At 53.5% G+C, this 13,384-nt stretch overlaps 1 protein-coding gene across 1 annotated transcript in view; it reads left to right on the top strand.

Moving 5' to 3' along the window:
* JAKMIP1 (janus kinase and microtubule interacting protein 1) overlaps nt 1-13,384 on the top strand; it is a 128,179-nt gene that overhangs the window by 108,976 nt on the left and 5,819 nt on the right. The window contains exons 18-20 of the mRNA XM_060011810.1: nt 1,991-2,059; nt 3,460-3,537; nt 6,368-6,571. Of these exons, the coding sequence (XP_059867793.1) occupies nt 1,991-2,059; nt 3,460-3,537; nt 6,368-6,571 (351 nt within the window). The remainder of the gene's footprint in view (nt 1-1,990; nt 2,060-3,459; nt 3,538-6,367; nt 6,572-13,384) is intronic.

Genomic DNA, 13,384 nt, shown 5'->3' with positions numbered 1-13,384 from the left:
TCAGCACCGTCTAAAGCAATGCTGCATTGGGTGCCTGCTTCTGCGGCTGGCTCTGGGGCCGCTCTTGGGGGCCATGCTAACATGGACTTTAGCGGGGAGGCTCTGTGGGCGGAGCTTTATCTAGGCTTGTTCGTTCCCACTATGGAGCCAGAACACACCCCACAGACCTCCAGACCCCTGCATCCTCCTTCCCTAAGCAAACGTCTATTAGGTGCTTGCCTCACGCCAGGCCCTGTGCAGGGTAAGGAAATTTAACAGAACACATCCCATGTCGTGGGAAAAGGGAAACAGCAATCTGTCAGGTGAGTGCTGTGACAGGGGATCCATGGAGGGCACCAGGCCCCACAGACTCAGGAAGCCGGGCAGGCTTCCTGGAGGAGGCGACAGCTAACTCAGGTCCAGAGGCTGAGCAGGTAAAAAGGCCTGGGGCTGAAGCTGGGGATGGGAGAGGTGGTGATGTTCCAGGCAGAGAGAGCAGCATGTGCAAAGGCCCTGAGGTGAGGGAAGGCATGGCTGGTCCCCCAGCCATTGTCAGGAGCGATGAGATCTCCTTGGGGAGGCTTTCAGTGGGAGCAGGGAAGGTCCATGAGAGACGCTAAGTGTTTGGAGAGAACACGCTGGCTGGTAGGCAGAAGGGGATTTGGGGTCCGACGTGAGCCTGAGGGCTGAGAGGGGGCCTGCGCTGGGTGGTGGTTGTGGAGTGTGGTGGGTGGGGTTTTGAAACGGGAGGGGGTAGAAACAACGTTTGGGAAGTGAAGGGGGAGGAGCCGTGGCTGCTCCCAGTTCCCCAGTCAAGGTGAGCTGGGGCTCTTCCCGTTCGAGGGAAGCCCTTTCTCAGGGAGCTTGAAGCATCGGGGTGTGGGGGGCAGATCTGGGCTGGAGGGGGACGTTTCAGAGAGGGAGAGAGCATAGGGGAGGGTGGTACCCCCAGGGGAGTGCTGAGGAGAGGGGATGGGCAAGGGTGGGGCCTTTGAAAAGGGCGCCAAGAGTCCAGGACGGGCAGCCGCAGCCAGAGGAGGAGGAGGAGGAAGGGTCTGGGCCGTCGGGAAGGGGCGCGTCCACAGCTGGGCAGCAGGCAGGCCCACGGCAGGGAGGTCGTCCGATGGCTTTAGCAACGAGGAGGTTGAATATACACATTTATACATGTTGTCAAACTGACACCCCTAAAACCTAAAACGTCCCCACAGGGCATTAGCCAGGTGTGTGGACCTCCCACCGTGTCTCAGGTGGGCTCCTCGAAAGAGACACCCACGTGCCTACACCTGAGGAACAGCGGCTCGCCTCCTGCTCACCCCCTCCCAGACCTGAGAACAGGCAGACGGACCCCCATCACCAGCCCATGGCAGGTGCCCCCGCCCGTGCTCTCAGGCCCTCACACCCTGCACGGCCAGACCCCCTTTCACGCCTGCACCCCGTGGTGCCCCCAGCTGCTCAGACACGCCCCAGTGGCTGCAGGGGTGCAGTCCCGCAGGCTGGGTTCGAAATCCCCACTTCTCACCTGTGTGACCTTGGACAAGTGACTTAACTCAGCTGCCATGTCTTCACCTGCTAAATGGGGAGATGCTGCCTTCTCCATGGGGTGGTCATGAGGGGGCCGGACGAGGTCCCAGGCGTGAAGCCGCCAGCACAGCGCTCGGCAGGGTAGAACCCAGGGAGGCTCGCCCGCCCGGCTGCGGGGATCCCAGGGCACACACTCGCAGCCTTCCTCGTGTATCCACCACGCACACCCACAACCTCTCCCACTTACAGGCTTGCCTGGGCTCACACCCCACACCTACCTGCATGCACGTACGCACGTGTGTGTACCCACGATCCCTGTGCTAACATCTGTCGAAGCTGAAACATTGGGATGGACTTGGAAATTCCATTTCGAGGACCACCTTGGGACATGATGGGGACCCTCTCCGGGCCAGGAGCCTCCTCTTGGAGGACGGCCCCCAGGGAGCTCTTGTTCTCACTAGCTGTGCGCTCTGTCCCTGCTGTTTTCCAGTGGCTGAAGCAAATAGAGGGAACGGAGGCGGCCCTGACCCAGAAGATGCTAGACTTGGAGAAAGAGAAGGTAAGAGATGCAACCCCCTAGGAGGGAGGGGGGTTGGCAGCTCAGAGAATTCGCTTCCCAGGAAGGCTTGGCGTGTGTTTCGTATTGATTTGCAATGCATTGCTAAATTTTGCTTTTGCTCTCGTGGCTGTTCTGTTAAGTATCATCCATTCACTCAGTTATTCACTTGATACATATTTTTGGAGCCTCTGCTCTCCTGGACACTATGTCAGGATTAGGGGTTCAGTAATGAATAGCGGGGTCCCTGCCTTGTCTAGCCTGCAAGCCCTTGGGGGTGTATGCGCGGGAGCTGGCAGCGGCAGCGTCGTGTGGGAACATTAGGGGAGGCACTTTGGTGGTAGGGGGCACATGGACCAGGGGCTCAGGCACACCAAGGTGGAGCTCCAGGCTTCACTTGCCCCTTCTTGGCCATGAGTTTGGGAGAGACACACTGGACTTTGCTTCCTCATTGCTAATGGGGTTTCCTATCTCCGCCTCGCTGGGCCATAGGGATGAGAGATACTGGACACATGGCCCGTTTTCACGCTGTGCTGGGCACACGCGGTACCTGATAAACAGTGATGCCAGCTCTTCACCAGGTGCCGTGAGTGTACAGCGGGATCCATCTTCCCCAGCCTGGGGATGTCAGAGAAGTCTTCCCAGAAGAGAGGGTTCTTGAGCCTTCAAAGACCAAATCGAGTTTTCTAAGTAGAAATGAGAGGGGAAGGACCAAGGAAGAGCCTAAGGCCTGGAAGCAGCGTGTTGGGTGGGAAGAGCCCTGGGCTGAATCACCGGGCCTGGGTGTCTAGTCCCACCTCTGTCACCAGTGAACTGTGGCATCTAGGGCAAGGCACTGGTCCTCTCTGGCCCTCTGTTTCCTCCTCTATAAAATCAAGTGGCTGCAACAGCTGAGCTCTAAACCTGAAACCCTCCGATCAGTAATAAAAAAGAGATTTGGGTTTCGGAGAGATCACGCTTTCAGGGACTGAGTGACCAGAGAGTGGGGAGGATGCGTGCAGCAGGGAGAGTAATCAGGAGGTGGGTGATGCCACTGGTGTGGGGAAGAAGAGCCACATCTGAGAACCAGCCGCATCCAGGGTCCACCGGGATGTGACAAGAGGAATCGAGAAGGATTCCTGTAGCCCGGGGCGTGGGAACCAGGTCAGACACCTGAGAGGAAGGAAGCTGGGAGGAGTTGGGACAGGCTTGATCAAGGCTCCTGGGCCAGCGAGGCTCCTGCTGGGGATTCACGCAGGAGCAAGCAGGGCAGACCTGACATCCCTTCTCACCCAAGCGCCTGGCAGGTCCCCAACTCGGTGGGACCGTCACTGTCCATCAAATGTGAGAAGGTTGGCTCTGAAGAGCTGCCCGGTGATGGCTTCTCACACTGACCTTGACCTTGGGCACCTGCTCTTTTTCAGGACCTATTCAGCAGGCAGAAGGGCTACCTGGAGGAGGAGCTAGACTACCGGAAGCAAGCCCTCGACCAGGCTTACCTGGTAGGACCGGAAGTGGGTTGCATGTTCTGATTCTTTAGACTCAGCATTACAGGCTGCTCTTCCTTTTGGGGCTGACGGCACATTTGGGGTCCTTGAAATGCCGCGTGGCGCGATACCGATGCCATCTCCACATTTTCGACTGGTTTCAACCCGAATGACCATACAGATAAATTGTCACTTTTTCCAAATCAGTCATGATTTTTCAAAAGCATTTAGTTAGCTTGGTGGTTTCTTTGGGCATACTTATTCAGTTCTAGTAATCATTGGAGATGAAGGAAAAGAAACTTTCTGCTTATTAATATTTCTTATTAATATTTATTTATGCTTAAAGCCCAGAGCAAGTTTTCCCGTAAATAGCAAAAAGAGACAGTCACAGAGGAACAAAGGTAAAGCCATGAGTGGAGGGTGGGTGACGATCAGAACAAGAATTACTTGTTGTGAGGTCCTGTGCAGCATTGCGCCTGGGTCACAGAACTGGTTCTGGACTTACTGGTGATGAACATGAGGTGGGACCATGCTCAGGTTCCTATGGCTTTGAGGGGGCATTTCCAGGATGTCCTCACAGCAGAGCGCACTTGGAGTTCAACACCGCTCTTGCAGGAAGAAGCAGTGAGTATATAGAGTCTGGAGCAAGGCTTTGCTCAGGTCATTTGTAGCTAAAATCATTTTACAAAGTGGGTTTGTACCTAAGCAATGCAGAATCAATAACTAAAAGTCCCCGTCTCCATGAAGACAGAGAGTAGGACGCTGGGCTTAGCACAGGTGGGAGATTCTGGATGTGAAGGCTGGTCCACCTCGCTGCGACCCTCGAGCCTTTGTATCCAGGCTCTGAGGCTTGAATCCCCAGGGCAGGGGGCAGCAGATGGAGAAGGTCAGGACGGTTTGAGCCTCATCAAGAAGTGGCATTTTCCCATTCGGTTCTTACTTCTGGGCACGTGCTGTTAAGGGCAATTTAGGAATGAAAACACTCATCCTTTTCTTCCCTCTTTCACTTTTTTGGGTTTTCCTTGATTCTGTCCATTCTCCATCCTTTTGCAAGCGCCCTTTGCCGCTGCACTATACACCACCTCTGTCCTTCCCTGGCCTTCCCCAGAAAGTTCTGAGGAATATGATTTCAGGAGATAACGTAGAAACGCATGGCCCCAAAAGGAGGGAGAGGCTGCCGGAGAGTAAGTTTGGAAAACTCTGAGGACTTCTTGGGTCCTAAAGGATGGGCTGAGACTTCAAGAGGAACAGAGCAAGCCATGTCCAAGTTCAGTGGTTCTTGGGGCCCTCTCTCAAGGGACATCTTGCAAGATGGGTGTTTCCCAACGCACTTTGGAAAATTGGTGTCCTCCTTTGGCTCTCTAAGTGCCATGTGCAGAAAGGCCCTTGGGGACCCTGAGTCCAGGTTCCACAGAGGAGGCCCCTGGGCGTGCTGATCCTGCCACTGGGTAGAAATGACATTCTTACCCAAAGAATATTCCAAAGCCTCAAGTGGGCTTTCAGGCACATGACGAGATTGGAGCTGTGATCAGCGCTCGGCTGATCTGAACGGTCAGGGAAGAAAAGTCTCCAGAGGGTGGCAGTGCCGTGGCCGCGGGCAGAAGGGAGGACAGCAGGTGCCAAAGTCACACCTGTGTTCCTTTGTCGTTGAGCTGAGTGAGATGGTGCAAGGCCACAGTGGAGCTTCCAGAATTGGATGGTGGGGTCCTGGCTGGAAGCTGGCCACATGCGGGTCTCCTAGGAGCCCAGCTGCTGCAGGGGGAGGGGGCGGCCAGCAGGCACAGGCAAGCTCCGGCTCCATGTGGATCCCTTGGCTGTGTCAGCGGACAGATTCCCACCTTCTAGTTTCCCAGGGGCGACGACTAGGGTCAGGACAGGGGAATTTGATGCCTGCTGGCTAAGATCGGTCTGATGGGCCTGGAATTCCCTTGCGGGGGAGGTTAGCACAGCCATGCTGAAGCCGGGGAGGCTGCAGGAGCAGGTGGCCACAGGCACAGAGGGCCACCCGTGTGGACCCACTGCTTCAAACCTCCTCCTGCGTCTTCACAGCAATTACCATTAAAATGGGTGATTGGTCTATAGCGTCTTTGGAAGAGAAAGAGCTGTTCCTAGCAAGGGACATGGGTGGGGATTTAGGATGGCAGAGAAGGAGATACTTCTCTCTTCTGTCCCTAGATATTCCCATGAGGTAAACGTATTTAAGTGTCTCGCCGTGAGGCTGAAAAGAAATAACTTCCTCTCATGATGAAAACTCTGAGCTTTCACAAGGATCTCCTCCCCTGGCTACTAGTCTCTCATGTGCTCTGCTAACCAGGGGTGTCTTGCTTTTCAGGGGGAGGAGAGAGCAATGAGGACACTGTCCCCATTTGCTTGGGGTTGAAATTGCTTTTCTAACTAGGCAGCTGAATGCCAAGTGCATGGCATTTGGGACACATTTTCCACGCTACTCAAGATAAAAGGCGAGATTTGTTCCCAAGCTGGGGGCAGTAAATTGGAAGCCAAAGACAAAAATAAAGACCAGTTGAGTCAAACCTCTCTGAATCACACATCTTAAGGGGCGGTTATGACTATTTCTTCTTATTGCCCTAGTCCCCTCCTGTACAGAGCACGGTGTCTTGATTGAACAGAGTTAAGAAGTGTTCTCAAAACCATGTGCACAGGGCTGAAAGGGGCTCCCTCGCCCCCATGCCCACCCCCGAGGCCGCTGGCCGCTCTGCTCGGCCCCTGCATGCCTCCCCTCCCTGCCCAAGATCCCCCAGCTGGGCCTCGCTCGGCTGCAGTGTCCTAGGGGTTCCCGTCCACCCACCTGTGACCTCCCACTGTCTGTGTGATTTGGGCCGCTCAGAAAATCCAGGAGCTGGAGGCCACGCTGTACGATGCACTGCAGCAGGAGCCGGGGCGGCGGGCCAGCGAGGCGCTGAGCGAGGGCCAGCGGGAGGACCTGCAGGCCGCCGTGGAGAAGCTGCGCAGGCAGATCCTGCGGCAGAGCCGGGAGTTTGACAGCCAGATCTTGCGGGAGCGCATGGAGCTGCTGCAGCAGGCCCAGCAGGTAGGGGCAGGGGCCCAGCTGGGCGCCACTGGCCACCATTGGCCACCATCCCCGCTCCTCCACCCCTCCCGTCCCCTGTCGGCACACTGACACCTCTGACGGACACAGTCGTTGGAGAGCTAGCAGGAAATCAAGTTTCCGTGAAGCAGGGAGGTCTTCCCGTGGACGCCCTCATAGCCCACAGGTGAATCCTCAGTGATGGGGAGACGCGGGGCTCTCGGGCCCACTATACCGCCAACTGTTTCTAATCACACACTTAAACAACACAGTCCCCGCCCCAGCTAAATGGTAACACAAACCAAAGCAAGGCGTCCCCTCTTCCTCCAGCATTTGTGTTCTGTTTAAACTCAGGTTCTTGTAACCAGGAGGCGCGGGCTGGACGGTTTGCTCTGGGGCTGATCTTGTGATGAGGCTACTTTGAGGACTGGACCTGTAGGCTGTATTAGTTGTCACCTCTGTATTCCTAAATGTGTTTGGGGTCCTGTGCGAACGTCATGTGCTGCCGAGCGCACGGGGACCAGCTTCCCGGGACTCGTGAGGGGGACAAAGATGAGGATGCAGCAGTCGCTCTGGCATGCATTGGGCACGCACTGTTTTAGATCCTTTACCTCACGGCACTCCTGCAGGTGGGATGATTATGTCCATTTTCCTGGTGAGAAAACTGAGGCTCAGGAAGGTTTACTCACGTGCCTAAAGGTCACACAGCTCATAAGGAATCCTGTCTGTGAGGAAGGATCTAGATAACCAGTGGGGGTCGGTGTCACAGAAGGAGAGAGACAGAGACAGAGAATTGGAAGAAGGAGCAGGTAGAGAGCTGTGTCCGAAGCAGCAGAAGCCCCCATTAGGACTGAGAAGCCAAGATCCCCGGTGGGTTTGGAAGGGGTGTGGGGGGCACAGCCGACTGCATCCGGTTGAGGACTGAAAGGACCGTGATGAAGGGGGAAAGGGTAACTGGAGGTTATGACGGCGAACTCTTCATTCCACACTTGATTTGGGTGAGAGGACTTCGGGCATCCCCCACGACCCTCCACCTGGGCTCCCGCACTGCCCCGTCTGTGCCAGTGTGATCTGCTCGCCAGCTCCCGAGTGACCTGGCTCCGATGGGCATAGCTCCTGAGCTGGTATGATGTCTGGCACATGCTAGGAATGCTGGGGACACCAGGAGGGAGAGGATGGAGATGGAGGGGAGAGAAGGGAAAAGCATGGAGGGGGTGTGACAAGGACACTGTCACTGAACCATCTCTGTTATGGTCACATCACTAATGAAAAGTCCCCTGAGGTGGCCGCACCCCAGCGGGACAGATCCCGAGCATCTAGCGTGACTGGGGCTCTTCAGTCGGTGCACACAGAGTGCTGGGGGTATGGGGAGGTCCCTTCCCAGGGCAAGCTGTGAAGGTCCCGATGGAGGGCCCAGCTGAGCCAGGTTTTGAAGGTAAATAGGAAGAAGCCAGGTGGCCATTGGGGGAGCAGTGTTTCAGGCAGCAGCAGAGCAGGGGTGGTCAGCTGGAGTAGCAGTGGTTTAAAAAACAGACCCTGGGACAAGACAGCCTGGCTTTGAACCCTGTTTTCCCACTTATTGGCTGTGTGGCTTTGGACAAGTGACTTAACCTCTCTGGGTCTCACTTTCCTGAGATGGTAATAATGCCTACTCACTGGGATGCTGTAAGGTTTAAGTGAACTATTACATGGAAAGTGCTCTCGGTAAGTGTAGGCAGCGTTATTGTTGCCAAGTGTAGGCTGTGAGTAGGTGTAGCAGGACCAGGACCAGACCAGGCTAAGAGCTGGATGCTGGATTAGCTAATGCCCAGCACTGGGTGTCGTTTGCAGGACTTGCCAACTGAGTGTGAATGAAGGGGTTGATTTCATGTTCAGCAAATCCAGCTCAAAGCAGAGCATTTGTGTATTTGAACCAAAAAGTCATTACCCACCTGAGGATCCAGATCTCACGAAGGTGCTGGTTACAGTCTAAGTCCAGAAAGTGTGATGGAGGGGCCAGTGAGCGCACCCTAAACCCAAAGGGCAATGCCACATGTGGCCGTGACTCCCTGAAAAGCACCATGTCCCACATACGAAGAGAAAAAGGGACTCAGGTGATTAAAAAAAAAGCAGCAGAAAGCAAGCCATGCTGGCTGTGTGGTCGATTGAGGACTCGTCTCCCTTAAAGAAGAAAATCATTTCAAATACAAGTGTTTTGGAGTGTTTGTGTAAGATCGTATGGGACCAATCACTTCCTTTTCATTTCTCTTGACCTACCTAGTAAATTGCATGTACCTAAGCATGGGGAAAGTTGACTAAGAGCGTGACCCAGGGCTGGGAGCTGCTTTTCCTTTATCTCTGGAACATTTTCAAATCAGTTGAGAATTCTGCTGAGGGTAAATGGTAGATACCCTTCCTCCCACCGAAAATGCCCTCACTCTCATTAATATGCACTGATAGGCGTCTGTCAGCCAATACCAATGACAGATGATATATCACTCTGAGGCATTAGTGAGGTAGGACATGCAAATCAGTTAGTGAGCGCCTGGTGCCTGGGAGGTGTCTAGTAAAAGGAGGACTCTCTTTATATAATTACAAACGTGGATGTTGACACCCGAGGCCGCGTTCTGTTCTGTCCACCCTGGCTACTCAAAGTGTGGTCCATGGAGCATCTCCTGGGAGCTCTTAGAAATGCAGACTCTCAGTGCCCACCCCAGACCTACTGAATAGGATTCTGTTTCTACAAGATTCCCAGGAGATTTCTGTGCAAGTTAAGTTGTTAAATGCTAGTTAGTCTGAGAGATACATGGCTGTGAGTTAGAGAGGGGTGTAAGTGTCTGTATTAGTTTACTTGGGCTGCCATAGCAAAATACTACAGACTGCATGGCTTAAACAACAGAGGTTAGATGTCCAAAATCAAGGCCTGGCTGATTGGGTTGCTGGGGAAGGCTCTTTTCCTGGTTTGCAGACAGCCACCTTCTCTCTGTGACCCCCACATGGCAAGGGGGATGCGGGGGGCAGATTGGGGCAAAGATGGGAGGGAGAGAGATTGTCCTTTTGTTATAAGACCACCAATCCTACCAGATTAGGGTCCCACCTATGACCTTATTAGGGCTTCAACATAAGAATTTAGAGGGGTCACAATTCCGTCCATAGCAGGTTTCCCGTTACATTTTTGGCTTTGTAAGGAAATGAGTTCTCATGCCTTCTTCCCTGACTCAGCTCAGGTGAGCCCCTCCTCCATCACATCATGCCACAGAATCCAGGGGAAAGGTTCCACCTCCTCCCTTCTCTGGGCTCAGCTCCGGAACTGTCAGCAAGGCTACGCCCTCCTGGCCTCCTGTTCTTCGTGGGTGGTTCGGAGCAGCTCTAGCTCCAGGCTTTGTCTTAAGGGTCCTGTGTCACCCTGTAGGCAGAAATGCTTGGCCAAACTCTCCCAGTGTGGCACCGATGTAACCGATGATGCCATGACATTCACAGATTCTTGCTCCCCCCTCTCCCAGCCCAGCATCACACGTGTAATAGCAGCAGGAAGCAGGAGCCCAGGCAGCATCTCAGGGCCTTTGCAAAAGATGCTCAGAGTTCAGAGTACATCTGTTTTACTGGGTGTTTCCTTTAAAGGGATGGGCTGGATTTGGTTCATCCAGGTGGTACCTGGGTAGAGAGACTTTCCTTACAACCAGCCCCGTGACAGCGTGATGCTGGGGACAGAGAGACCCTCCTGTCTCGAGCTTTCATTCAACAGCATATCACTGGGCACCAGTCACGTGCTGGGCACAGGTCTGGCTGCTGGAGATGCAGCAGTGGGCAAAGTTCCTGCTTTCCTGGGGGGTGTCTTTTCATATCTCACTGAGGGGAAACAGGCAACATGCATGTAGATATCAGAAACGGTGAGACTTGAGGCTAAAATGATGTGAGAGGTGAGCCATTCAGCTATTTGAAGAGAGAACAGCAAGTACAAAGGCCCTGAGGTGGGAACAGGCTTATTATGCTGGAGAAAATGTTTACATTGTTCATCAGCTGTAGTTTTCAAAAGCAGTTCCCACCACATACAGAATTTTTAAAAGAGACCATCAACCCGAAACAATAGTTGTAATGAACATTGTTAAAACCCCAGTTTGTAGAGTATCACATGACTTGTAAAACTCTTGGCTATCTAAGTGTTTGACCCAGTTTAATTGATGGGAAACAGAGGCCCAGGGGCCAAAACAACTTGATTAAGGGCAACCCGCCTTTAGGAAGCAGTGGCCATTGCGCTAGGGGCCAGTTCTGAGTTCGCGTCATACTAATTCCCTGAGGTTTACTACTTGTTTTTGGCAAGTGTTTGTCCTGAATTTGATAGAGTCTCCAGAAATCTGGCATTAAAAAAAAATAATTTAGAAGAAGCCACATTTCCAATGGGAGAAGGGCGTTAGGAGCCTGAGAATTTCAAACGTGCATCCCAGTGATTTTTTTTCCCTCCAGGAACATAATAAACAGCATTTTAAAGCTTCGAATGGAGAGCTACGATGTGGCGTTAGGAGCACAGGGTCTTGGGTCAGACAGGCCTGGATTCAAACCCCCCCGGCCCCGCCCGCGTAACCTGAGACAAGGTACTTCAGCTCTGTGAGCCTCTGGTGGGTGTCCTCATCTGCAGAATGGGGACACTGCCAGCACACATCTCAAGGGTTGAGGTCAATGGAGAATTTCTGTGAAGCATTTGGAAGAGAACCCACCATGAATTAAGCGCTGGACAGGTGTCAGCTCCTACCCGCTGCCCTGGGCCTTTCCCACCCAGCCTGGCCTCCACTGTAGGTTCTGTCACTCACAGTAACAAGACCCCTGCTGGAGTCCCCAGCACATGCTGATCAGGCAAGTGCGGTCCAGGCTGTGCTCCAGGACTGGGAAGAGGGAGAGTGAGATGCCCTTGGCCTTGTAGAGCTCACACCTGGTATAGTGAACACAGAGGCAGGCCCTGGGCAGGGGGTGGCCATGACGGGGGTTGGGGGGTGCTGGGAGCCAGGGAGAGACCTGCTGGTGGGGGGGACCTCGACATGTACACCTGAGGGTAGGAAGGAATAGGCCCTGCCCAAAACCCCCCAAGTCTTCCCTTCATTCTTGGAAGAAGATCCCAGGTGCGTGCGCTCTGGCCCCGTGTCACCCCAGCCCTTGTGCCCAGATCCAGCCTTGCATCTGCTGTCCCCCTGCTGGGGACACATTCCTCAAATGTCACCCGAGAGCGGCTGCCCCATGGTCTTGCTTAACCAGCTGCTCCCCTGATTGACTTTTCTTCCTGTCACTTCTCACTACTTGGTCTTTGCTGACTGTCTCCCCACGAGGCTCTGAGGGCAGGGGAGCTGCCGTGTCCCAGTGCCCAGAACAATGCTGAGTGCAAGCACAGCACAGAGGCACAACACAGCACGCACAACACACAGCACACACAGCACAGCACACACAATGCACAACACAGTAAATATAACACACAACACACAGCACACACAACACAACACAGCACACACAACACAACACGGCACAGCACACACAATGCACAACACAGTACATATAACACACAGCACACACAACACAACACACAACTTTCAGAACACAGCACAGCACACACAACACAGCACACACAGCACAATACACACACAACACAACACAGTACAGCACACACAACACAACATAGTACAACACACACACAACACAGCACAGCACTGCCAGGCATTCTGGCAGCACTGAGCTGCATCTGACCCGGCCTGGAGCACCAGCTGCCTGCGTTGATGGGAAGAATGCGTCCCAGTTTGCCCTGGATGGCCCCTGTCTGTTTTGCCTGCATTTGGCCCATGGGATGCAGTGATGTGACGTCATCAGCCTGGCCCCAGCGGCCATTTCAGTTTTCAAGCCCTATTAAGTAAGGGGAAAAGTGGGTGCAGGAAAAAAATCAATCAGCCCATGGTACCTTTCCCAACAGAACGATTCTGCATATTTGCAAAATGTTCTCCCGGCGTGAAGATTGGAGTCGATCCACTCATATAAACTTGCTTTGTCCTCTCCCTCCCCAGGCTTTACTCCCCAGCACCAGCTGGCCTGCACCACAGATATCTGCTGGGACCACAAGCAATTGCAGTACCACCCTCACCCCTCACTGCCCCTCCCTGCCAATCCATCCACTGCACCGCAGAAGCCTTCCTAACACGGCATAGCGCCACCCCTCCCCAAAGACCCTCCCTGGCTCCCCCGTGCCCAGAAGATGAAGTCTGGGTTGCTTAGCCTCGCACCCTGAGCCCCTGGGCGCTGTGCTCACCTCTACAAATGCACTGGCTGCCTCTCTCACGAGCTTCTCCTGCTCCATGTCACACCATTTTCATCTGTAATTTTTCTAACATCTACATACCAGGCTCTGTTCTAGGCGCTGGGATACAGCACTTGCTCTCATGAAGCTTATATTCCAGTGCAGGGAGACAGATCAGTGATGGCACATAGAAGGGGCTCCATAAATGTTGGTTCACTGATGGTCACACCAACCCTCTGAGTGGGAACCATTGATGCAGTTTCACAGGTGAGGTGAGTGAGTTCTCAGAGAGGGTAAGCAACTTGCCCAAGGTCACACAGCCAGGAAGTAGCAGAGCTGGAATGTGAACCCATGTCATGAGATGACAAAGCTCTTAAGCACTGCCCCTTCCAGCCTCCCATGACTGGATGAGAGACTGACCCTAGTTATTAAAAAAATTCAGGAAAGACTAGAATGAGAATCAGCTTCTCAGGCTGAGTTTTTTTAAATAAAAATATTTATTTACTTTTTTTTCACTTAATCTTTTTAAAAAAATTTATATTGGGGCATAGTTGATTTACAATGTT

This window comes from Delphinus delphis, chromosome 5, assembly GCF_949987515.2.
Source record: "Delphinus delphis chromosome 5, mDelDel1.2, whole genome shotgun sequence".
Classification (NCBI taxonomy): Eukaryota; Metazoa; Chordata; class Mammalia; order Artiodactyla; family Delphinidae; genus Delphinus; species Delphinus delphis.
This window is presented reverse-complemented; position numbering and strand designations above follow the sequence as displayed.